Source organism: Oryza sativa, chromosome 2 (genome assembly GCF_034140825.1).
Source record: "Oryza sativa Japonica Group chromosome 2, ASM3414082v1".
Lineage (NCBI taxonomy): Eukaryota > Viridiplantae > Streptophyta > Magnoliopsida > Poales > Poaceae > Oryza > Oryza sativa.
This window is the reverse complement of record NC_089036.1, coordinates 22,774,543-22,801,412: the sequence shown is the minus strand read 5'-3', so window position 1 is coordinate 22,801,412 and position 26,870 is coordinate 22,774,543. Positions and strand designations below refer to the sequence as shown.

The window sequence follows — 26,870 nt, the reverse complement described above, 5'->3', positions numbered from 1 at the left end:
CTCCTGGTCCCGTGAGATGATCAATTTGGTGTTGAGCAAGCATCTCTTTATCTGTACTCCCTTAGTTCTAAAATAATGCTGTGTTCTTTGCTCAGGGTTTCCAACCCCTCTCCCTCGTGTTCCGCGCGCACACTTTTCAAATTGCTAAATAATGTATTTTTTTGTAAAAAGTTTCTATACAAAAGTTGCTTTAAAAAATCATATTGATCCATTTTTGAAAAAAAAAGCTAATACTTAATTAATCACGCGCTAATGGACCACTCTGTTTTTCGTGCGGAGAGAATGAGTTCTCAACCTACCTCAGCGAACACAACCCTAAGTTTATTTTTACTCATATTGCATATATCAATAAAAAATCTAGAATACCCCAACTTTATTTAATCACAATGTAATTATTTCCTATTATATCTACTCTCATTGCATTTATCCATACTTTTACAAACTCCGATGCAATGATTACTAGAAAATGAATTTATTTTGGGATAAACAGATGGGATGCAAAATAAACTTATTTTGGAATGGAGGGAGTAACTTTTTTCGTGCAAGTAAAGCCCAATCCTCAACTTTTTTTTGGACCGCGTTGGATCTAAACCGAAATTTATCAAATGAGTTGTTCAACAACTTAAACAGTAGTTAGTTTAAATTGGAGCCAAATCATTGGAAAATGCCCAAACGTTCAATTTGGCAACACTCAAAAACTTTCTTCACCATGTACCAATTGAGGATATTGCTAGCGAACCAACAATATAATATGAAGTCTAATCCTACCAAAGAATTGGTAGAGCCAGATTTTGGCTCTACCAAATAACTAAAAGGGGATCGGATCCTGCTGTTTGTGTCGAAGACCAAGATCAGGCATTCCCTGAATTTTTCCCATCTAAGCACATGCAACCGTCTAATTTCAAATGTGAGCATGTAATGACTGGAATTCTATTTGAAATCAAAAGCTCATGTGTGTGACTGTGTGTCAGTGGTCGTCCCATCGGACTTGATGTGCAACAAAATGTACTCCCTCTCCCTCATAATATAAGGGATTTTGAGTTTTTGCTTATAACGTTTGATCACTCATCTTATTCAAAATTTTCTGAAATTATTAATTATTTTATTTGTGACTTACTTTATTATCTACAGTACTTTAAGCACAACTTTTCGTTTTTTATATTTGCAAAAAAAGACGAGTGGTCAAACGTTGCAAGCAAAAACTGAAAATCTCTTATATTGCGGGACGGAGGGAGTAGTAACAAACTAAAGGGCTGTTGATCGTTAGGACAAATCACTTGCTCGTAGCAGCTTGTTTATTAGGCCTACTTGACACTGTTTGTTATGAAAAAGAAAACCCAAATACCATTAGCAATAGGTTAGATCAACCATTACGAGATAGGGCACCCTGTCATCATGCCGTCAGTCTCGAGTTTTCGTTTAGGAAATTAGAACGGCAGCGGTAAGCTCAAATCTAGTCCATTTGTTTGGATCATCAAAATTGTAATTTGTGCTAACAAATATTAATTTGTTTTACATAGAAACAACATCAGCAAGGAGGGAAAAAATAACACGGTACTGTAATTTACTAGCTACACGTGTTGATGGATCGATCATTTGCTTTGTACCAACTAATTCGATTAGAAAAGAATTCTGAACAATACGTGCTCACATTTGAAATTAGGGGGCCACATGTGTTTAGATGGGAAAAATTCGACCTCTTCTCCTGTTGCATAGGTAGGTACATACGTACATTTTCTCCTTTTTTTTTCATGGATACACGTATTAATAGTGATAATAAATTTTAGAGTAAATTACACCTATGGTACAATAACTCGGCAGGTGGGTACGATATAATGCAAGATCTTGCGAATTAAATGTTTGAGTACAACAACTTGACAAGTGGGTGCATTCTAGTACAAGAACTACAATTTATAGTATTTTGGTGCATCAACTTGGCTAAGCATATGCTAGGTGAGTTTTTTCACGATGTCAATATGCCATTACACAATATTCCTACGGATATTACCTTATAATATTGAATTTAATCTTTAAGAATTATACTGCACATACAATTTACATCCAATTAACTTTAAGATTTTTTTTCTTTCTTCACCATCTCAAATATCAACCGAAATATAATAATTCTACATCCAGTTTTATTAACTTTCAGTTATTAGTTATTAGGATAAATATATAAATATGATTATACAAATCCATGCTAGAATATTGTCAAAATAAATACTCAAAAAATTAAAATGCTCCAAAAAAATTAAGTTATCATATAACTTCTTAATTTATTGTATCAAAATCGTACCTACTTGCAAGTTGTTGTATTTATACGATCACTTATAAAGTTCTTATACTAAATTGCACCTTCCTACCAAGTTGTTGCACTGGAACCCTCATTTCTCAAGTTATTGCACTAAATTGCACCCACCTACCAAGTTGTTGCACCGTGGGTGCAATTTACTCTAAATTTTAAATAATCATACTTTTATAAAGATTATATCATCATAAAACTTTTTAAAAAATGTGTAACTTAATTAGCTCTACAATGTTTATTAATAAAGTTTTCACCACTATATTTACCCATTAAATTAATAATAATATAAGATAATTTTTATTTAAATTAGGGAACTAATTACTTTGGACTATTATTTTCAAATAATGTACTACACCATTATATTATATACTCAATAAATTAACATTTTATGGTCTATATTAACTAATTTAAACTAAAACGGTGAACATACTATTTTTTAATAAAAAATAGTTTCCCTTCGAACCATTGAACCTATTATTTAAACCATTGAATCTTTTTTTTAATAAACAAAGCTTCCAAAGATACCTCTCTGGCCCTTTACACAACGCATACATACATCTTTGACTTTCACATGCACGATGAAGCGCCTTATATAAGGCAACTAAGATGATTTGTTAAGGTGATCACGGTCGTTATAGCGCTATCGCTTTGCCACCTATCAAATCATCTTGTATTTATAGCACTGATAGCCAACGTACCTATCAATATCAAATATCAAGTAATATATGGTGATTTTATAAATCTCAGGATATTCAAGTTCAATCTTCATACACTCACATAAGAATCATGGGTGCGTGTGTTCTCTTGTGTGAGTGTGTGTATTAAGAATAATAAGTGTGTGTATGTTTATACAAGTGCATGTATTTGTGCTGTTTTGAAGAAAAAAAAATATGCCTACTTGTACAACTAGCCGAGCACAGATAAGTGGATCATTATCACCACCCGACAAAATCTTTATTTCGAGTAACCACTAGACACATGTGTACACTGTACAGTCGACCATTTCTGTAGGCCCATCTCTGGAGTCGGCCTTGCTGGGACCCGTTAAGAGCAGGTACAATAATGCCCTCATCGGTTAACCTAGAGCTTTGGCTGAATAGTCAAAGTTACCTTTTCTCCTTAAGCTAAAGAAAAGCCATTAATTGGCTTATTTGGCTTATTGAGGCTTAAAGTCCTCAGTCCAATAAGCAATTCGGTTTAAAGTCCTCAGCCCAATAAGCAATTCGATAGGCTTTGGCTGAAAAGCCTCAGCCCATACATCCATCCGATGAGGCCCTAACATAATGTCGGCTATATATTTATAGCCAGCTGCGGTACGGAAGATAAGAAAAGAGAGAAGATAAGCGGACTATATATTTGTAGCCAGCTGCAGCACGGATTCTAAAACGCTACGTGTGTATGATATGTGTGACCAATTATTAATGATATAGTATATTTATAGTTAACTATATTATATAAATGAGCTATTAAATTGACTATAGATGATTTGGCTATACTATTAAACTTGCTCTAAGGGCAAGTTTTATGGTAGAGGTGAGTACCACATCTAATTTTATGCATGTCATACACCATTAAATTAAGAGGTAACATGTGTAATAGATTGTCTCTACCACACATCCCCAATATTTCTAGCAATCTCACATATTTATTGAAGTTTGTGTAGGAGTTGCCCCTTGCATGAGAGGTGACTATTTCTTTTTTATCTTTATTCTCTCCTCCATCTCATCATTTAGGGCAAGTTTTATAAAAGAGGTGGATGTTACATCTAATCTTGACCACATCATCAACTAATAAATATAGAGGTAACATGTACAATATATCACATCTATACTAATTATAATACACTAGCCCCAATATTTGTTTGCCCTATCTACTCTTCCTCTCTCGCTCTCTTTGTCTTGAATTTTGTGTAGTAGTTGCCTCTTGCATGAGGGGTGGCTCCTTATCTCTCTCATTTTTTCTCTCCTCCACCTCACTATTTAAGCTTATGTGGCACTAGGAGATTGTGCTTAGATGCCCGTAGTACTTGCCCTTAGTGCTATGTGGTATCTTGGGTCTGTGCTTGGATGCCTAAAATGCCTATAGTACTTGCCCTAAGAGCAAGTTTAATAGTACAATTCACTACTTATTATAAGTCAATGTTAGAGCTAACATGTATAATAGATTAACTATAAGGTTAGCTTTATTTTTTTCATCCTCTCTCTTTATCTCACTTTGAGTTTAATGCATATTTCTTGAAGCTTGTGTGAAACTAGCTCTTGCATGAGAACCAACACTTCCCACTTTTCTTTATCTCTCTATTCCATATAAGCATATAGCTTGCTTATAGTTCACTATTATCCTTGCTCTAAGAGTAAGTTTAATAGTATAGCCAAATGTTAGCTCCAAATCATCTATATATAACCTAATAGCCCATTCATACAATAGTTACCTATAAAAATATACTACACCATTAATACCCGGTCCCATCTCTCATACACACAAAACGTCTTGGAGTCCATGTTGCAGCTGACTACAAATCTGTAGCCCGCTTTCTTCTCTCTCTTCTCTTTTCTTCTCGATATGTGGTTATAGTTGGCTTATAGGCTGCTATTGTACTTGCTCTAACCCGTTTCCTCGCCGGGACAAGTGTCAGCACATGTGAAGATCCGTGCCTTTCACCTCCTCCATCCGACGGATGGCACAACATCATCCTGAGGTGACGGGGAAGGGAGAAAACGGACGATATGCCACTCTATAGGTTGGGCTGGGATACAATGCCACTCAATACAATGCACTGGATAAAATGCCACTCAATACATTGTCTACCGGATAAAATGTCACTTTGGAGATTTTTGTGCCCAAAATGTCCCTGGAGAGAGAGAGGGAGAAGGGAGCGCCTGCTGGTCGGCGCCGGAGGCCTCGCCGGGCGGTGGTGGTGGCGGCTGCCAACGGGGACGACGGGGGGAGGAGGAGGATACGACGTGGGGAGAGGAGGACGGCGCGGCGAGCGGCAGCGGCCGGGCAGCGACGGGGACGATGATCTGAGGCTCCACCGCCGTCGCATCTTCCTTTGCCCTGTTCTCCTCCCCCCGTCGTCCCCGCCGGCCGCTGCCGCCACCACCTGGCGAGGCCTCTAGCGCCGCCCGGCCGGCCCTCCCCGGCGCTCCTCCTCCCGCGTCGCCTCCTCCTCCCCCTGCCCTCAGCGGTGAACGCGCGAGTAGGCTCACCGCCCAGTCCTCCTTCCCGACGCTGTCGCCTCTTCCTCCGCTGCCCGCCATCCTATCCTCCTCCCCCGCTGTTCTTGCCGGCCGCCGCCGCCACCGCCCAGCGAGGCCTCCGGTGCCTCCCTCCCCAACGCTCCCTTCTCCCCCCCCCCTCTCTCTCTCCAGGGACATTTTGGGCACAAAAATCTCTAAAGTGGTATTTCATCCATTAGGCAACGTATTGAGTGGCATTTTATCCGGTGTATTGTATTGAGTGGTATTTTATTCCAACCCAACCTATCTCCGTTTTCTCGGGGAAGGGGTGGGGATGTGGCCTTCGGTGGATCGCTCCTTCCGCCGCATTGTTTAGGTTGTGTTCGGAGAGGGGGTACCCCTCCTCCCCGGCACGCAAAACGAAGTTCGTTTTATTGCATGATTAATTAAGTATAATTATTTTTTTTGAAAAATAGATTAATATGATTTTTTTAAACAACTTTCATATAGAATGTTTTTTTATAAATCATATCGTTTAGTAGTTTGAAAGCGTGCGCGTGGAAAACTGAGAGAGGTGTGTTGGGAAAATAGGGGGAATAACACAGCCTTAATCGCGGAAACCCCCTGGATATTTTCGGCAAGGAGCCTACATATCGCAGCATAGATCGATGGATCGATGGATCGCGGCCAGCTCAGATATTTCTTCGCCTTTCCTCCTCCGCCGGAAGCGACATGTGTCGCGGCTTTGCTTCGCTTCCACGGCCACATGCCGCGCCACGGCGCGCCACGGGCACCCGCTCTCTCGCGCCTACTCTCTCTCTCTCGCGCGCGCGCCGTCCTCCCGCCGCCCAGATCCGGCGCACTCTCCCCCTTTTGAACCGCCATCGCCGGCACCGCCGCGCCGCCCGCGCGCGACCGCGTGACGTCGCAGCCGCACCGATCTCGTGAATTCCCCTCCCTGACCACTCTCCCAGCCAGCCCCCAACCCAAATCGCAAAAATTGCGGTGTCCTTTTGGACTCTGGCAAGCGACTCCCTCCACCACCAGTCAAGAAACAAGGCTGTGGCCAGTCAAACCAAAGCTTGCCGCCGAGTCGCGGCAAGCGTCTGGGGCCCAGGCGACGACTTGACCCCCGTCACACACGGAACCACACCCTACCCAGCACCATCACGCATTCATGCCACCACGCGAACGACGACTCGATCAACATCACCAGCCAGCAAATCAATCCTATCTCACGCCCAAAAAAGTCTCGACCCATGTACTACTAGTACACTAGCGCACTACCCGTAAACTTCGTCGACGCCGCCGCTTTCGCTGAAGAGCAACTGTTCGAAGCCGGAGGACGGTGGACGACCAGTCCGCGATTCGGCCGGTTACCCTCTGATCGAGAGAGAGAGCCTCACACCCGAAGGCCGGAGAGCGAGAGATCGACAAAGGCGCCGCGCCGGGGCAGCATGTACTCGAAACCGGAGGACGTCGGTGGAGGCGTCACCACCGCCTTCGCCATGCAGGGCAAGGTCCCCCTCGCCGCCTGGTCCACCGGCCTCTTCAACTGCTTCGACGACTGCGGCAACTGTAAGTAGTAATCCCCCCCCCCCCCCCGATACGGTTGTGTTCTTGCTCGATCGGCATGGTGTGTGTGCGCTGATCGATGATTGATCGTTGTGCGTGCGGCAGGTTGCGTGACGTGCCTGTGCCCGTGCATCACGTTCGGGCAGATCGCGGAGATCATCGACCGGGGGTCGTCGTCGTGCGGGACGAGCGGGGCGCTGTACGCGCTGGTGATGCTCCTCACGGGCTGCAACTGCGTCTACTCCTGCTTCTACCGCGCCAAGATGCGGTCCCAGTACGGCCTGCAGGAGAAGCCCTGCGCCGACTGCCCCGTCCACTTCTTCTGCGAGCCCTGCGCCCTCTCCCAGGAGTACCGCGAGCTCAAGAAGCGCGGCTTCGACATGAACCTCGGTAAAACGACAACCATTTTTCTGATGGAATTTACTAGTACTGCTATATATGGTTGGTTGATCGTGACAACGACGATTTCGTTGGTTTTGTGCAGGATGGCACGCGAACATGGAGAGGCAGGGTCACAAGCCGGCGATGACCATGCCGCCGCACATGTTCCCCGGGATGACACGCTGATCGATCGAGTGATCAGCGGCTTCTCTGCAAGAGATGGGCAAGGCAGGGCAGGGCAGGGCAGCTTGCTATATATGCCCTACATACGACTATACGAGCCAGATTTTTCTTGCGGGTTTGTAAAAAATAATTCAAAATGTCTATAACTTATTACGCGTAATGCAAATTGCAAGAAGAATTTGATGGTTCGTAGATCACATAGCCAGGCTTAGCAGATGGGGAACTTGTTCTTGTTGGTTTCCCTCGGTTCCTTTTTATATAAACCTACCAGCAGGTAGTTGTAATATGTATGCATGTATGTGCAATTTTCATTTCTTGATGTGTATGCTGTTTCGTAAACCATGGCACATAGAAATGATTTCCGAATTCAGTATAATACAAATTTCCACTATTTGTGCACCCCTGGTCCCGTGAGATGATCAATTTGGTGTTGGACAAGCATCTATTTATCGTGTACTCCTTTCGACCTAAAATAACTTTATTTTCATCCATCCCACATATACCAATAAAAGAATCTAGAATGACCCAACTTTATTAAATCCCGACGTAATTATTTTCTATTCTATCTACTCTCGTTGCATTTATCCCGATGCAATGACTACTGAAAAATAAATTTATTTTGGGATTTGGGATAAACAGAGTGATGCAAAATAAACTTTTTTTTTTTGCATTGAAAGCCTAATCCTCAACTTTTTTTTTTGACCGCGGTGGAACTAAACCGAAATTTACCAAACGAATTATTCGACAACTTTAAATAGTAGTGTGATTTAAAGTGGAGCCAAATCATTGGAAAATACCCAATATTCAATTTGGCAACACTCTGAAACTTTATTCACCATGTATCAATTGAGGATATTGCTAGCAACCCAACTAGATAATATGAACTCTAATCCTACTAAAGAATTGGCTCTACCAAATAATTAAAAGGGGATCCGGTTGTTTGTGTCGAAGACCAGCCATGCATTCCCCAAAATTTTCCCATCTAAAGCACATGCAACCGTCTAATTCAATTTTGTTTCTAATCAAAAGCTCGCGTGTGTGTGCAGTGGTCGTCCCATCGGACTTGCAACAAAATATAACAGACTGATGGGCTGCTGATCGTTATGACAAATCACTTGCTCGTAGCAGCTTGTTTATTAAGCCTACTTGACACTGTTTGTTGTTGAAAAAGAAAACCCAAATACAATTAGCAATTGATTAGGTCAACCATTACGAGATAGGGCACCCTGCCATCATGCCGTCAGTCTTGAGTTTTCGTTTTGGAAATTGGAACTACAACAGTAAGCTCAAATCTAACCCATTTGCTTGGATCATCAAAATCATAATTTGTGCTAACAAATATTAATTTGTTTTACATAGAAGCGGCATCAGCAATGAGAGAAAAAAACATGGTACTGTAATTGAAATATTAGGAATACATGTTGGTGGATCATTTGCTTTGTACTAGCTAATTCGATTAGAAATAGAACTCTGGACAATACATGCTCACATTTGAAATTAGGGGGCACATGTGCTTAGATGGGAAAATTCGGCTCCACCTCGATCTCTCCTCCTGTTGCATAGGTACGCACATAGGTAGTTACATACGTACTTTTTTTCTTTTTTTCATGGATACACTTATTATTAGTGATAAATTTTTTTAAATAATCATACTTTCATAAATATTATATCATCATATAATTTTTCTAAAAATGCATAACCTAATTAGCTCTAAAATGTTTATTAATAAAGTTTGCACCATTATATTTACCCACTAAATTAATAATAATGTAATATAGTCTTCATTTAAATTAGGGGACTAATTAGTTTGGACTATTATTTTCAAATAATGTACTACACCATTATATTATATACTCAATAAATTAACAATTTAAGATCCATATTAACTAATTTACACTAAAACCATGAATCGATACCCACTGATTCCACGTAAACCGATGATGAACCCAATATTTTAAACCATCAATCTAATTTTTTTAATAAACAAAGTCTCCAAAGATATCTCTCTGGCCCTCTAAACAACGCATGCATGCATCTTTGACTCCCACATGCACGAGGAAGCGTCGTATCTAAGTCAACTAAGACGATTTGCTAAGGTGATCATGACCGCTCTAGCGCTACCTCTTTGCCACCTATTAAGTCAGATATGGATAACAATTTATTTTGTTAATAACATAAAACAAATTGAAGGTGGGATGTGGAGAGAAGAATCCACCACTGCGGGTTGAGTTTTTCCTATACTTGTTTCCGTTTAAACTAGAACAGAGAGTTGATTACATAATTATAATGGATTATGCTAGGTTGTATTTAGTTTTTGTACTATGTATTCATAATGGCGAAATAAATCATTATGTTATGAATGTGAGCTTAATATTAACCAATATCAATTGACCTCTTATGAGGACACGGTGTTACAAGGGAGTTTAAGGGCTGGTTTGGTTTGAGGCCTAAATTGGCCTTACCAATATTTGGCAATTTCAATAGAGTTTAGTTTTCGCATGCCAAATTTTGGTTTGAAGCCAAATTTTGGCATGCCTAAGAAAATAGGTGAACGCGCAGAGATGTAGCCTAGAGGGGGGGGGGGTTGAATGGGCTTTCCTGAAATTTTCTCAACAATCGCAGCGGTTAAATTTACCAAGTCCCAGAACCTCCTGGTAATGAATACTGGAACTTCCGAACAGTGAAGAGTAGCTCGGAACTTTCGTAGTTCTTGAGCCAAGAACTTCCGGGCAACAGATACAATCGAAATCTGAGAAGAAAAACAGGTCCTAGCGGCAAATTCAGGCAGAGAGATGCACAAGTTATAGATCACACGATACCAGCAGACACAATCAAAGAACATGCACAAGAGAGACAAAGGAGATTTTTTTCCCAAAATTCGGATCACACGGATCCTACTCTCCGTTGAGGTGCTGCAAAGAGTCGGGTCTCGATTAACCCCTTGCCTCACTTATGCAAAGATCCCAGAAGAGGTCCACAGCCTTCAACTCAACACTTCTAGGTCATTTTCTAGAATTGAGTGACCACCAAGATCCAACTCACAATTCCTTCTAGAAAAGACCACAAATGCAAGTTGCTCTACCTAGGACAACCTCTGAAAACTCAACACAAGAATCTTTACTCACTTACCTCGTTTCCTTGCGGAGGTGAGGAAAACCTTCACAAACCTTCCCGGGACATCCACAAGATCTTTGGAAGCTCACGGGCGACTCCTAACCGTCTAGGAGAAGATCTCCAAGAGTAATAAGCCCAAGTGACGGCCCACAAGGTATCCAAAGTGTTCAATCAAACCCAATCTTCAAACCATCTCCAAAACACTCCTACAATCTCATCTATTCTCTCAATCTCTCAAGATAGGCTCTAGATTTAAGTGGAGGAAGCAAAGGGAGCTTAGGAGAGGCTAGAAAACCCTAGAACATGAAAGAACTGAAGTGGAATGGCCAAAGGGTGAGCTGGGGACGAAATCCATATATATAACGGCTAGGTGACGTCATCTAGCCGTTACTCACAAGTTTGAACTGGAAACCTGCCAGGAGGTTCCGGGCAAAAGTGCCAGGAACTTCCAAGCAGCACTTAGGAAATTTTTGCTTTTAAACGGCACCCGGAAGTTCTGGCCAGAACCTCCGGGTAGCCCTCTCTGTCCCGGGGAGAAAATCATTTTTCAAAAATGATTCCAAAAATATTTTGACTCATGGATATGACTAAGAGCACTTTGTATACCCTAGAACCACACTTGAAACCCCTCTTAATAGTACGGTTTTCCCCAAACTCAATTTTGAAAGTGTAAAACCTAGTCTAACCACTCGGTTCTTCTCGCATTTAGGAACATTCGAATTGGGGGGGGTCTCCATGTATTCTTAGCCATCACAACATACTTTGGGACTAAACTTGATAAACACGTTACTTCCCTTTAACCACCTTGTCATTAATCACCAAAATCCACTAGGGGGTTTAAGTGCATCTTCAATAGGCAATTTCAATAGTTAACTTACACTATTTTGGCTTCAATCCAAACACAACTTTGCCTTGCCAAAATTAGCCATGCCAAAACTTGTCAAAATTTAGCATTGACAAAAATTGATAAGGCACAAACCAAACCAGCCCTAAGACATGTTTTCTGTTCAATATTTTGGTTTTTCATTAGCACGCTTCCTAAGTTTCTAAATGGTTCTTTTCGTGAAAAAAAATATATCATGGAATCCCTTTATAAAAATAAAATTTGAACTTTATATAAGTTAATTCATCCATTCATACCCTCAAATAGCTATCACACAAATCAAATAATTTATTAATTCAGCTATCCTAAACCCTAAATAGTACACTTTTTATGCGAGTCATGGTGATTAATGGATAATCAAAGTCACTTGATGAATCTTTAAGAGCTACTCTAATTAGGTAAAGAACAATTGTTAATAGGTGTCAACATTATTGCCGTTAATTAGAAATGTAATAACTTTCTAGCGACATAATTAATTTCTCTGTACATATATATGAACAGGGTTGAAGCTGGAAAGAAAATTACCCTATGTTCAATACATACTCCCTTTGTTAAAATAAAACCTTCTGGCTATATAAAGCGGTAGGCACCAAAATTGAGCCTAAGAGGTCATAAACTTGGGTAGGGGTAATGAGAACACCAACAGCACCACAACCTCTCATCAACCAATCAAGAAGAGAAATATCTATACTTTTCCAAAAAAAAGTTTGTACTCTTTAAAAAGGAAAAAATGTTGGTGACAATGAATCTCACATCACCTATTATCTAAACTGAAGGTTTTATACAAGTATAAAAACTGTGTAAATCAACTCTTTAACTTCTTAATATTAAGAAGAGTAAATTGCATTGCCCGTACACGAACTTGTCAGGTGGATGCAATCTAGTGCATGAACTTGTAAAATGCTTGTTTTGGTGCATGAACTTGTATGGTGCGTGCGGAGGAAGGCGAAAAGGACACTACATGGCTAATCTTATTGATTCAGGAGCTGATTAGGATACTATGTAAACATATATATGAAAAAGTGGCTATTAGAAGTACACTTCTCCAATAAAAAATAGAATATGACATAGTGATAGTAGAAAAAAGATGAAAAAAACCAAGCAATGATATTTTGGTCCTCGTTCGCACGAACTAAACAAGTTCGTGTACTGAAACGGACAATTTACAAGTTTACATACTACAAGTTTATATACCACCAATACAATTTACTCTATTAAGAAACAATAAAAATCAAACTGTACAGTCACGCATAAAAAACCCAATTAAGGTGAATATTTCCTACGTAGAACATGTGCAACATATTTCATAAAATAACATTTTTATTTATTTTAGAATATTATAATATAGTAATTCCTTTTATTCGTATGGACATTTATCTATTATGTCAAATTTGACAACGATAAAATAATTGTAAATAAAAAATGATAGTTATTGTTCATATTTTTTTTACGTAATGAAGTTATCTAGAAAATGCGATATTTATGTTTGCGATAATGAATCCGAGAATAAATTTATAACATATTTGTTTGTTGATCCAAAACTTTTTGCAACATGAAAGGTGGTTTTTCGGAGTTCGGACATGCAAGAGAACTAGTGGAACTTGCCCTATGATAAGCATAAGCTTTTATAGGTTTGCAAGGAGTATGAGTTTACTTTCTTAAATAAAATATAGCAAAAAGAATCTAAATAACAAAAAGATTACTACTCTCTCCGTTTTTTAATAGATGACGCTGTTGACTTTTTCTCACACGTTTGACCATTCGTTTTATTCAAAAAAATTTACGTAATTATAATTTATTTTGTTGTGAGTTGTTTTATCACTCATAGTACTTTAAGTGTGATTTATATCTTATACATTTGCATAAAATTTTTGAATAAGACGAATAGTTAAACATGTGAGAAAAAGTCAACGGCGTCATCTATTAAAAAATAAAAAATAGAGGTAGTACGTCGTGAGACACGTGCACTATGTTGCAACAAAATACTATATTAGGTGCCACTAGAAATTCCAATGGACATATTTAACAGAGCAGAAACTGATGCTACGTACCCGTTCTTTTTTTCTAATCTTAAGCAGTAAGGGAAATAGAATTTGTGTTAGCCAGAGCAACACTGTCCGTGAGTGATGGACCGTACTGGAAAGGCCTTTTGTACTAAAACCGTTTCTTTTGTTTAAAAATGCCCTCAAATGATTAGTTTTTTCTTTGATAGGACATGTTCATCCCGATTAAAATCCTATATTTAAGTAGGAGTGGTCGTATTTATAGCTAATTATTTTTCCAGTGATAGACGGCGTACCTATCAATATCGAGTAATATATGGTGATTTTATGAATGTCAGGATATACCAGTTTAGTTTTCTGAGATACTCACATAAGAATCATGTGTGTGAGTGTGTATTAAAAAGAATAACCTAAAGACCAAATATGACCCGTAATAATCCAGCTTCCGCGATACAGGAAGATTCACTAGTATGTGTATCTTTATACAAGCTCATGTATTAGTGCTATGTTTCGAAAAATAATAAAACTTATGTCCCTACTTGTACAACTAGCCTAGAGCACAGACAAGTGGATCACTACCACCACCCGACGAAATCTTTTATTTTGAGTAACCACTAGACACGTGTGTACAGTCGATCATTTCTGTAGACCCTTCTCTGGAGCGGGGACCCGTTAACCCGCTTCCTCGCCGGGACAGGTGTCGGCACGCGCGAAGATCCGTGCCTTCCACCTCCTCCATCCGACGGTCACGGACGGCACAGCATCATCCCGAGGTGAAGGGGGGGAAGGGGTGGGCGACGTGGCCCTCGGTGGATCGCTCCTTCCGCCGCATTGTTTAATCGCGGAAATCCCCTAGATATTTTCGGCGAGGCGCCTACATATCGCGGCATTAATAGATCGATGGATCGATGGATCGCGGCCAGCTCAGATATCTCTTCGCCTCTACTCCGCCGGGAGCAACATGTGTCGCGGCTTTTGCTTCGCTTCCACGGCCACATGCCGCGCCACGGGCACCCGCGCGCGCGCGCGCCCGCGCGCCGTCCTCACGCCGCGTCCGCCGCCCAGATCCGGCGCACGCTCCTCCCCCTTTTGAGCCGCCATCGCCGGCACCGCCGCGCGCGACGGCGCGGCGCAGCCGCACCGATCTCGTGAATTCCCCTCCCTGACCACTCTCCCGGCCCCGGCCCCAGCCACCACCTAAATCGCAATGCCTTTCTCCGCTAGCTCCCGCCGTCCCCTCCCCTCGACGGTGCCGGTGCGGCGCGCGCGTGGTTTCTCAGGTGAGCGTCCGAGCTTTTCCCTTTCAGTGAAAAGTATGTTCATGTGCTTGTTTTTATGCTTGTATACGTGCCGTTGCTATAGCTTGCATTGGAGGACGATGTGAGAAGCTCGGGCTTCTGCCGTGTTTCGATTTTTTCCGTTTGGATCTAGAAAAGCCCTTCGGGGTACAGTATTAGCATATCAGGGCATACGTCATACTGTGACTGTTTGCTTGCGTGCGCAGACACTCGAGGGAATTATGGGGGGTTTTGGAGAGTGAGACCACAATGCCAGGAAATTATAGTCAACTTAAAGTTTGGTGGTAATATATTATGGTTCATCAGCTTGCGTGCATTAGTGGCAGTTGATTTAAAAGGGCACGATTCTGTCGGGAACTTCTGAATTTTGTTTACAAAACTGTGCAGGATTTACAAATTAAGTAGTGGTGTTGGATTGTGTCCACTTTTGTTTGAATAATAATGCGATGTAGGAGCTACATTTCAGTGCTATAAGAAGAAGTATGTAACACAAACTCCAGTCTCCGCTTCCCTTCTAACATCATCCTTCCATGTGATGTTTCTCTGGTAACAGATTTGTTAATGGCTTTGTCCCTTGGATACTAACATTATAGTGCCAACAAGTTGTGAACCTGCGCGCATTTGAAGAATTGGTCTTAGGAGTTTGATGTGTTTTTGCTAAACTGTAGGACGCAGTAGATCTAAATCATAAATTCCTTTTAGAAAACGGTGAAATTTGCCTGCATGTTTTAGAAAATTCAATTATTGGGCTGGATCTTGTTCAATTTTCGCTAGGCTATCAGGCAGATGCATGCATATGTTACTGTTTTAATGAGGAAGATGAAACTATGATTGTTTTCCAAATTACCCGTATGGCTTTACTTTGAGAGTTTTCCTCTCTATGATTAGATAGAGCGAGGAAGCATTCATATGTTTCTTCTCTGTGGAGGTCCTTTTATTGTATGTGCAAAATCAGTATGAATGCATGGTTCACTGCTTCCATGGCAAACTCAGCTATATTAACACGAAAGAACAGCAGTTTTTTTAATTGATAAGAGTACAGTTTTTGGTGTGAGCCAATACTACATGGCATCTAGTTATTCTTTGCGATTGTGCTGATCTGTTACATCTACTAGTTCCAGTTACTTCAGCTCCACTCCCAAAATGTTGCTCTAAATTCGATCTACTGCTTTATGACAGATTCATGCAAGGGGATGGTGACAAGCTTGTGGCAGCAACTGCACATCTTGCAAGAAAATCTTTAGGTACCTCCATAATTCACTCTCCATTAAAAAAATCCTGTAAGGTTCAGAATGAGCAAATATTTGTTTTAAATTTCTATTGAATTAGCCAAGTGCATGTGCAAATATTTGTTTTTAATTTGTATTGAACTAGCCAAGTGCATGTGTTTTTCGATGGATAGTGATGTTTTCATGAATTGCAATGGATGTAGCCATGCTTTTGCAAAGATGACTCTCACACCTTTGAAGAGAGGAGATGAGTACAAAACGGCTCATTGCAACCACTAACTCTTGAAGCAGTAAAGATTTGTTTTAATTAGAAATGTTACTGGGATTGATGTAGATTCATCTTATAACCGATTCTTGAAAATTATAGAAATTTATCTATAAGATCATGTATTTTTATATCCACGCTGTTGTAGATGTGTTAACCTTGTTAGTTGATGCCCAACTGTGGATTTTGTTGGGTGCCACTGAAATTTCAGTCAGGGTGAATCCACGATTGTGGCTAGTCTGGGCGCTAGTAGCCTACTGCCTAGTGCCTACGTACAGTACAGCAAAAATGGCAAGGGCCAATGGGTGATGGGATTAGATCATGGCTTCTGTAATTGATGGGTTTACATAGCTTCTAGAAGACTAGTACCTGTTGGTTATGGGCTTGTGGTGCAATTGTTACCATGGTTACTCTTTTTCTACGTCCAAGGATAGAATTAATTTATAATTTGATTAGGTGGTCACATCTCTGCTTTATGAATTATTTTAGATTTTGGTGCGCTAATTGGAATATGTATCAATTTTTCATATTTTGACCTATCAATGCAAATTACATAAGCACCTCAATTTTTATCCTAGATTTGCCACTGATTTCAGTATGTACATGTATGAAGCTTGAATAATAACTCTAGACAGTTTTTCTTGGTAGATATTTTTTCTTTCTTAGCTCGAAGCTTTCTGGGCCATCCCTCTAGGGCAATTCCTGCATGTATAAATATTTTTTTTCTTAGCTCAAACCTCAAAGCTTTCTGGGCTGTCTTGCAATATGACCAGAACCCTTGCTTGAGCCATTCTGGTAGGATATTGGCCCGCATGTGCTGGATTTCACTCAAAAGCCCTCAATACTTCTGGGATTAGGGATTACTGGACCCTTGCTTTTGTTGGGCACTTGGGCTTTCTAGCCCCACATAGGCATATGGAAGGTATATTTTCTTTGTTCTGGATCCATCATTTGGGATTGGACTGCATCCCAGGAATAAACACTTTGATTGTCTTCACAATATTTCTCGACTGTTTATCTCCAAACAGGCCAGCTAGAGTATCTCTGCTTTTAATGTCCTCACAGTAGGTTGTAAAACCAATGTTTTCATGGTGCAAAGCCAATCTAGCACTAATGGCCGTTATATGGTACGGTTGTCTCACATTGGCACGTGCATTCAAACTTGTCTTACTAATGAAGACAAGCAAATGATTATGATATTCCACTTGTAGATAGCGTGTTAAAAATTGAAAATTAAGAAGGTTCCACATCGCAATAGTTATGAATTATCCATGTCTGAAGGCATTCGAAATATCAATCATCTGCATTCTTTTTCTTTTGAAACGGTAGGGAGGCCCCTACTGAAAAAAATCTATGTAGATAAAGGTCTACAAGATATTTGCTTACAGCATGTCATGATTTTAATGGTAGTAACGCCTGAAATTTGCTCCATATGCACAATACAGCTAATTTTCCTTGCCTGGTTATATTTTTTACACAAGCCCGCACTGGTTAATATATGAAAAATACATGGAAAAATTGAATCATAAAACACTCATTGCCTGGATTCCACAACTCAATTCCACTGTGGCATTTATTTCCAGTATACAAGTCCATTTCTCAATCACTATGGCATGAATAGTTTTTTTTTTCTTGATCTGAGTATCAACTCTTGACAGCAAATAGTATCCCTTCAGCATACAAGGGTGTAGCAAAACAATGTTTTTCTGGTCATGGATTCAACTGTAACCTGCATGTGTTTGAACATTCGTTACTCCAATGAAGATTGGATTTGCAAATGGACTGAAAATACGTAGAGCTAAGTGTTACCCTAGCTTAGGAGCAGTTGATTGTTCGGCGTCACTATGTTGTGGTAGTGTGCTGAGTCCAAGTTGCACAGGAACATTTGTTTTTTCAATTACTGCAAAATTGTAAGGAGTTGGTGAATCCCGATTGACTTCACTTGGTCCTTCAGTCTCGTAGATCTAAAACATTGTTACAATATAAGTCAGTATGTGCTAAGCAGGTTAGGTGGCAACACTATGTTTTCTTTATCTAACATGCTGGCTACCTTCTTATATAACTCAGCATTTTCTTGACGAATTAAACTGATCTTCTTGTATAATTCCATGTTTTCTTGGTGAACTAGACTTCCCTGCAACCAAGTAGAGTCAGTATACTAAAGTAATAATAATAATAATAAACATCCTTCATGGAGGATTACAAAAACTAAAATGCTATAGAGACCTTCCGATTCAGTTCATGAATTTCATCAATCAAGACGTGGTCCTGAAAACAGCAGCAGTAACAGTAACACCATGTCAGTTAAGTTTATTTTATAAATGATCAATGCATAACGAGAAATATGATAAGTGGGTTGACCTTCTTTGTACGGACACTACGTAGACTTATTTCCAGCTGATTCTCTAGAGATTGCAATTCCTTAACATTCAGCCCAGATAGATCTTCGCCCATCAACTGCCTATAATAGCAAACCAATATGTGATACCTTTTTCTTGTCTTGTTATTAGTAGCAATTATGGCTTCGCAATATCTTGTTCTCTATGCTTGCGTGTGAAATCAATGGCCTTTCAATAGTTTCTAGTCATTTATGGGATCAATATGCACCATACAATAGGGAGCGATACCAATACTGACCAATAGGAGTATAGGACTGATCTATAGACTGATATGGAGGATCTATTTTTTTTTTCTTAGAACTGGAAACTGAGTTCACAGCAGAGTAGTTCTGATTTGGTTTATTTGTGTTTAATAGTATCCTTGTTGTCTCAGGTATTTGGGTTGATTGGTAGGTGCTTGTAATCTTGCACATGATAATGCTTACTTGTAGGGCATTGATTCTTGGCTTTTGTCTTTATTACTATCTTGCTGGTTTCAGATAGTACATGCTAGCGCTTCTCTTTCCAACAAGTTTCTAATGAATAATATGCTTGGAAATTTTGCAGGGTTTTTCAGACCATACCGATGATTTTCTTGCAAGTTGTGCAGTTGTTGTCTCAAGCTTGCTGCCTCCCTTTGCCAAAACTATCAAGTGAGAAAGCAGGGTAGAGTTATTCAATTACAGGCACACAAGACAAAATTAAAGTAATAAACATGTCTGACCAACAAACACAATGATTAATAACAAAACTCTTGTGGCATGAGATAATATTGAAGCATGATGCTTACAACAGTTATAATATGAAAACTAGATGGAGGCAGGTACATGTTTTGACAAGGTTGACATTATCTTAATGGTTCTTCTAAATCTTTTGATTAACAAAAATATATTTATTTCCATGGATGCTAGTGCCACCAGGCAATTGCAAATGAACTCATCAACATATGAACATCTAGCAAGGTGAGTAAAGTCTGGTAAGGTGCTAGATGAGTAAAGTCTGGTAAGGAAGTCAAACATCTAATATGTATGAAAATTGTTCCTAGTGTTCTTATAATGAAGGCTGCACATGTAAACTGTTTAGTCCATCCTGATCATCTATTGTTGTTTACTCTGATCAGATTACGTCGTCTCTACATTGTGTATTGGCTTCCACTGCTGAATGTTTCTCTTATTACCCATGACATGCTTGCTTGGAAGGGCAATTTTGAGTTGATCATGAGGCCAGTCACAATTCTTAGTAGTGAATTATGAATTTCTAAATGCATTATGTTAGTTTCATGGCTTGATCCTTGGTTTCTTTGTTTTGTAGGTTTGCATGAATTTCTCTAGGAATGCCCAGTGAGTGATCCTGTAAATTTTGGAGTTGATTGTTCATCAGAATAGCACTATAATTTTCCTGTCACCTGTGCTTTGGTAGCGGAACGTTCATTGTCCCATGCTACTCAGCTTTGTACTTTTGTAAATCAAATGAGACTGAATAATATATGTTTACTTTTGGAAGGAAAAAGATGTGTATGACTGTTCTCAAGCAAATGAAAAATTCCAGCTTTTATGAAGTTAATTTCTGCTGTTAACATGCTACCTAGTGCATTCCTAGAATCCTAGTTAGTGTCTTAAACCTTGGTTGACCTATTCAGCAGAATGCAAGGTTTGTAGGGATTACTATTTGAGAAAGGAAAACCAGTGCCTAGGTGCTTTCTTGAGTATGTAGTTTACTACTGAACCACCTATGTCCCAAAATATAACCTGGACATTTCCTGTCTAGATTCATAGTCCTATAAAATATTTCTTTCTGTAGTAGTTAGTAACATTTTTGAACGGATGTAGTATTTCACTATTTTTGTATCCTCACATGTTCAGCATTCACCTTTGCGGACAAAAAAGGCACATGACATTTTCTTTGAATGTTTGTTACTCTTAGATTGCAGGGGTGTAATTCATTGACTATTGACTGCCGTACTGACCACATAAAAACCGCTGCTAAGATGGTGCAAAACAGGGTTCTTTGTTAAAAGATTAGCTATTCTTTTGCATGTACTGTGAACTTTCTATTTCTATTTTTATTTTTATTTTTTTTTGTGTTGTTCTCCTTGTATCTTCTCTGAATAGTTGAGCAAACAGGAGGACTTACTCCTCATTTCTGTTTAAGTGGAAAAACATGAGCTGCCACTCTGGTCTTCATAATTTCTACCCAAGTTTGCATGTGATTGTAATGCACATCTCTTTGTAAGTATCGAGTACATGATTCCATTTTGGTGGAGATCTGTTCTTTTATTTTTCCTGTCAAGTCAATTTTTGATAGATACAGAGTCATGCCAATTTGAGGTGGGTCAAAAGTCTGAAAGCCCTAAATTTATTTCAGCCCGTTGCACTTGCGACTACTCAACCCAGCCCAAGGTAAGTCTGTATTGACATCCTAAAAACCCAGCCCAAGGCAAATACTACTTACTTACATCTTGTTTGATGGGTCTTAAACAACTATAATTTGGTTACTTGTTTCTTTATCTAAAAGATATAATTTGGTTACTTGTTTGACCCAACTACCTCGTACTAGGTATGTGGCCCTGTAGGGCTTTGGTCAGAGCTTCTTTATTTGCCCACTTCTTCCTTAATTAAGGCCCTGTTTCTTTTAGTTTAAAATTATTATAATCTAAATGATTAAGTCAGATTACTATAAACTAGATTATTATAATCTATAGTAGAATAAGCCGTTAGTTGTTTCTTTCCTAAATTATTAGAGTCTAGATTATTGGGTTCGCAAGTCTATAGAGGGAGTGGGGTAGCATGGTAGTAATTTTTCACCCAATAATTTGGAAAAAGCTCACCTAAATGAGCTTATCAGATTATAATAAGCTGGGCTTCAGATTATAATAAGCTATTTCAATAAGTTGTCTGTTTCTTTCAGCTTACTCCCAATAATCTGGATTATAATAATCCCAAGCTGAAAGAAACAGGGCCTAAGTCCCGAATTTACCTCTTTTGACACCATATGCTTGATTTTGTTTCAAATTATTCTCAACTGAAGCTCTGAGTAGATATTACTTTTCGATTGGAACAAATTGTATGAAAATGTTTAAATTAACATGAATTTCAGAATGTACTGATTGTGAAGATTAAAACCAGCATGATTACTAGCTTGTGACTCACATAATACTACAATAAAACTTTCACCTTCTTACTGGGATTTTAACTTATCTCCTTCCAAATAAATCCTTGTTAATCAACTTTTTCAAATCCAATTTTATTTTAAAATGAAGTTATAATTTTCAGGAATCAGGACTGGTTGTAAAATCGATATTCAAACAAAACATGATGAATCATTCTTCTTTTTATTACTTCAATTTCCCTGACTTCGCGATCGTGTCCTTAAGTTACTACTGGAGAACCGATCTTTACTCGGTCAGGCAAATCATAAATCTTTCAGACCAATTATAAACCAGTACTAAAGATGATCGGTTAACAAGCCCAACGGCATGTTATGATGTTTATATCCATGTTTGGTTTATCTATGTTTACCATTAATCTTAAGTGATCTTAAAGATCATTTTTACTCCCAGTTCTTTTTTTTCCAGACCTTATCAGGCCCATCAGGATCTATATAAACATCATAAACAATGTGTTTTTCTCTCATGCGAAAGGTACGTTTAATCGTCTTGGCCCCTATCCCATGTGAATTTGTTGGTGATTTTTTTCGTCTTATCAGATTTCATTGAGTAGGATATCAAAGATATAAGATGATATCAACCATGCATTAAAAATTGACCACGAGGATTGATAGCTCCACGCTAATCAAAGACTACATGTAAGATCGACTTCCTTAATTAATATAGGTAGATTAGAATCAAAATGCTGACAAACCACAATGACTTTATTTATAAGGAAGGTTGTTTTAATTATTCATGCAATGCTCCATGTTTGGTTTATCTATGTTTTAATCTTAATTAGATACTTAGTTTCATTCTTCACAAATCTAAAACTAAAGTTGAACTGTTAGGCAATTTTCATACGTCACTAGGGCAAGGTGATTATTTTGGATAACACAGAACAAAACTGTACAATACACTACAATGGAAAAAGGGATTATATAAGGTGTGAAGTACGCTAAGATGAATCAAGTCATATCAGTCATAAAATCTCTAAGATTAAAATATACTCATTATGAAAACCACGCTGTTAATTGCCAAGAAAGATATGGTCATCTTATGCAGTTGATTATTTGCTTGCTTTATTTGTTTGCATAATATAGATTGTCTTACGTATATATGGTTGATATTTCTTTAGTTGATAATGTATTATTAAGTTTATTTAGTTGCTTAGTTTATTATTTCCATAACAAATGTGTACAAACAGACTTGCAATTTTTTGGGAACTATCCATGTATATATATACTCAATCAGAGGTTGGTCATTTTGGATAGACATAGAACATAAGTAGATTAACATTGTGTTTAGACAATTTAATTAGTTTGCCAGGAGACATATGCAATATATATTTATGTTGCAATGGTGTAAATATCTAAAGCTAGCACACACAAAAATAATATGTGCACCTATATCTATTAAAAGATCAAATAATTTTATTCTTGTTATTATTTCATCAAAATTCAGTGTGCTACATACTCCCCCCATGGCCCCACTCCCCAAAATTTACCATAAAAGAGACACATATTTCCCTTGAAATTAATGAAACTTATACGAATGGCAACACTCCTGCGCAAGGACTATATTTAAAACAAATGGTGTTCTACTGTGTCTATATGTAATTGGAAGTTAGGAACCTATATATGGCGGACAAAATGGAAATATATAGTGTGTGATTATTCGAGCTATGATGCATGCAAGCTAGCTTGCTAAGTATTACTTCTAAACTCCACTGTGGCATTTGCTTTCAGGATGATCTAATTTTTTTTAGAGTGGATATATTTCTCACTTAAATCTGAGAATAATCAAACTGTATAAATTGTAATAATCAATCTTGGGAACCAAACCTTAAGCTCCGAGTTGGGATTTGCGACGGCTTGCTGCTCATCCTTGGACTTGCCATACCGATCTATAACTGACTTCATGCTGCATATTTGCATATATATAACGGTAAGTAACAAAATTTAATCTGTTAATTAAGATTACACATCATATATGTGAATCATGTGATTTTTATGTGTTATTTTTTGACCAAGAAATAAGCATCCATCTAACACACCTCCTAATTGGTAGTTGAGATGTATAGACCCACGCAATTATTCACAGCTGAGAGATCGAAGTAATACAAATTTTCATTTAGAGACACACACTATACACTTCATATTATCACGAAACCCTAGATCATTTTTTTAGCTGCCATTCACCACATATTCTTTCATTTGATGGTTTCTGCAATGCATATATGTTGATCACATGATAACGTACGGCCAAGTAATATACAAATTAATACAAACCAAAGACAATGTTTAGTTTTGCAATTAATTAATTAATTAGTAGTCAAGAACAAGGAAGAAAAAAAATATACATATGCAAAACAAAAGATAAATTAGATAGAAGAACTACACATACAGATCTCCTTCAAAAGAAAAATAAAGACAAAAACATATATAATCATTACTCCGTGCAGCTCTTATATATATGTGATAACCATTTTTTAGTTAGGTGCATGAATGTCTATATACGGTTTTTGCATAGTTTATTTCTTTTCTCAATAAGAGGGCAGTTTTTGCATAGTTTATGCATCTTTCTGACTGCACAGAGAAGAGCTGGCCATGGCCCATGCTGGCTCCCTGGCTAAATATCAAAATACTAGGAAATTAAAGCAGAAAAAGCTAAGCGCAGGAAAAGAACAAGAATCAATAACAAATATTATCTTCAAGCAAAAGTTAATCATCAACAAGCAACAAGCAAGCAAGGAGAGAGGACGGATGATCGATGATATGAAGAACAGAACAGACCTGGTGCTGGAGTACTCGTAGAGGCGGCCGGTGCTGGAGAAGATCATGAGGCCGACCTCGGCGTCGCAGAGGATGGCCAGCTCCTTGGCCTTCTTGAAGATCCCGTTCCTCCGCTTCGAGAACGTCACCTGCCGGCTCGTCGAGTTGTCGATCCGGCGGATCACAATCTTCCCCCTCCCCATCTTCTTCGCCGCTATCTCGATCGATCTCTCACCAGAAATGACCAAGCTAGCTAAGCTATCAAGCTATAGCTAGAACAGGCAATCCCCGCCGCCGATGAGATCGATCGATCTGCCCGCGCCACGCCGCCGATTGGCCGGAGCCGGAGGCAAATAATCCACAGCAGAGAGCAAGAACGAATGTGCCAAAGAAGGCAAGAGGGGATCTAGCTGGGAGCTGGTAGAAGAAAGCTGCAAAGAGGCCAAAGCTTATAGGGGAATTTGATGGGATTAATTGTGGTTTGGTGTGTGGCGTTTGCGGGAGAGGCTTTTTCTGGTGGTGGATGCAACTTGCAGGGTATGGGTGGACTTTCCTCAAATTGCCAGCGACTTGCTTTATTTAGCAATGAAACGCAAGGGGGAGGGGGAAGAGAGGAAAGAGGAGACAGCGCCCAATTGGCTGCTGCCTGATATTGGCGATTAGTTTAATTTATGGCTGGATGCCATTTAAAAGGCCTGTTAAAAGTGTCCCGGCTTAGGTTAGCTAGAGCCAAGAGAAAAATCGTTGCACGCACGAAAGGTGGTGATTAAGTGCATGCTTGGCCTTCTTTCGTTCACAAATACTCCATTTGTCCCAAAAAAAACAACCTTAGTGAGGATGAGACATGAGCTAGCTATTTATCCAGATTCGTTGTACTAGATGATGTCTCATCCTCACCAATGTTTGAGATTTTAGTAGATGTCATTTTGGCATTCACATAATCAGATATCAAAAACTTAAATCGACAATATAGAAATTCATTCATTTAATTAAGATTTGATGTATATATGAGAATGATATTAGTAAACTTTTAGTAACTCCTACAAACAAATGATTAGAAAATAATGGTAAAAGATATATTTTTGGAGATTAATCATCAACGATACTAAAAAGAACAGTGGGAGAATGCATGGCATACAAATCCAGAAAAAGAAAACAAAAAGAAAAACCTCTACTCAATAGAAATCGAAAAAAAAGACCTATTTTTTCAAGTAAGAGAGCCTATTGGTAAACTATGGAATTTCTTTAAGATAAAGTAGGAAGCGTATGCAGATGGCAAAGGGCATCGGAATTAATTCATGGAACCTATAGTTTGTGTGGGTCACGGATGAGTCTGGTCAGCTAACTCACGGTTGTGTTCAACGGTGAGCGAGGTATTCCAATGTCATACTTTTGACTACCACAAATACTTGTCCATAGGCAAGCATAAAGTACTATCAACATATTCTTTATCAATATAGTTTGTCCAAAACCACAAATAAAACTGGCCGGAGGTAGTATATATATGCTTGGTTTAATTAGTTGCCAAATAAAACTGAACATTAAGGGCATATTTGGAGAAGGAACACACCCTGTAGCGCCCGTTCCGTCGTGGCGCCTAGCGGGAAAATTATCTCTTAAAAACCCTAATTGCGAAATTTGTTTCTTTGCTTGTTGTCTAGTGTCCGTGCCATCTCAAGATCTCAATCCCCGATCTATCGTCGAGTTCAAATCCGAATCCAAATCCTTCCAAATCAAATTCCTCCGCAAAAGTCTATTTTGCCTCCCCCGGGGGTCGATGGGCCGATTTCCTCCCGCTCTCTCTCCCTCTCTCTCGCTCTCTCTCGCCCCCTCCCCTTCCCGGCGCGCTCCCTCTCCCCTCTCCCTCAGCTCCGCTCCGCTCCGCCCGCGCGCCGCGCGCGCGTGCGCGGGAGCCGCGCCGAGCGCTCCTCCTCCTCCGCTCTGTCCGCGCGCGTGCGCGTGAGTCACCGCGCCGAGCGCCTCCTCCCCTCGCTTTCCTTCTCCTCTCCCTAGCGAGCTCCCCGCTCGCAAAGCCGGCCCCCGCGCGCTGTTGTTCGCGCGCGCGCCCGCGTGGTCCTCGCCCGCACCGCGTGGTCGCCGCCCGGCCCCGCTGCCCTGCCGCGCCTGCAGCCGCTCGGCCCCGCAGCCAGCGCGTGTG

The 26,870-nt window shown here is 39.7% G+C and overlaps 2 protein-coding genes and 1 long non-coding RNA gene across 5 annotated transcripts; 2 read left to right on the top strand and 1 right to left on the bottom strand.

The window, feature by feature from the left end:
- The first annotated feature begins 6,782 nt into the window (after positions 1-6,782).
- Positions 6,783-8,022, top strand: LOC4329772 (cell number regulator 2). The gene is made up of 3 exons (XM_015767756.3): positions 6,783-7,062; positions 7,165-7,449; positions 7,544-8,022. The coding sequence occupies exons 1-3, from the start codon at positions 6,942-6,944 to the stop codon at positions 7,624-7,626; spliced, it is 489 nt and encodes a 162-aa protein (XP_015623242.1). The 5' UTR covers positions 6,783-6,941; the 3' UTR covers positions 7,627-8,022.
- A 6,508-nt stretch (positions 8,023-14,530) lies between these two features.
- Positions 14,531-20,356, top strand: LOC107280166 (uncharacterized). Of its 3 annotated transcripts, none has more exons than XR_010739183.1 (6): positions 14,531-14,903; positions 16,101-16,165; positions 19,361-19,616; positions 19,714-19,795; positions 19,914-20,015; positions 20,105-20,356. It is a non-coding gene; the product is annotated as an uncharacterized lncRNA (long non-coding RNA). The 3 variants fall into 3 exon arrangements; XR_010739182.1 differs by having other exon boundaries at positions 19,705-19,755; XR_010739181.1 differs by having other exon boundaries at positions 19,705-19,795.
- LOC4329771 (MADS-box transcription factor 27-like) lies at positions 17,723-25,178 on the bottom strand. The gene is made up of 8 exons (NM_001416694.1): positions 24,734-25,178; positions 23,783-23,861; positions 19,378-19,439; positions 18,777-18,876; positions 18,642-18,683; positions 18,466-18,549; positions 18,225-18,379; positions 17,723-18,144 (listed from the first exon to the last, which is right to left on the bottom strand). The coding sequence occupies exons 1-8, from the start codon at positions 24,913-24,915 to the stop codon at positions 18,126-18,128; spliced, it is 723 nt and encodes a 240-aa protein (NP_001403623.1). The 5' UTR covers positions 24,916-25,178; the 3' UTR covers positions 17,723-18,125.
- Between the last annotated feature and the right edge of the window lie 1,692 nt (positions 25,179-26,870).

Coding starts and splice junctions, on each gene's coding strand:
- LOC4329772 (XM_015767756.3), top strand. CDS start 6,942: ATGTACTCGAAACCGGAGGACGTCGGTGGAGGCGTCACCACCGCCTTC. Junction 7,063..7,164: donor CTTCGACGACTGCGGCAACT/GTAAGTAGTAAT, acceptor TGCGTGCGGCAG/GTTGCGTGACGTGCCTGTGC. Junction 7,450..7,543: donor CGGCTTCGACATGAACCTCG/GTAAAACGACAA, acceptor GGTTTTGTGCAG/GATGGCACGCGAACATGGAG.
- LOC4329771 (NM_001416694.1), bottom strand. CDS start 24,915: ATGGGGAGGGGGAAGATTGTGATCCGCCGGATCGACAACTCGACGAGC. Junction 18,684..18,776: donor GTAGTGTCCGTACAAAGAAG/GTCAACCCACTT, acceptor TGCTGTTTTCAG/GACCACGTCTTGATTGATGA. Junction 18,380..18,465: donor ATGCTGAGTTATATAAGAAG/GTAGCCAGCATG, acceptor ACAATGTTTTAG/ATCTACGAGACTGAAGGACC.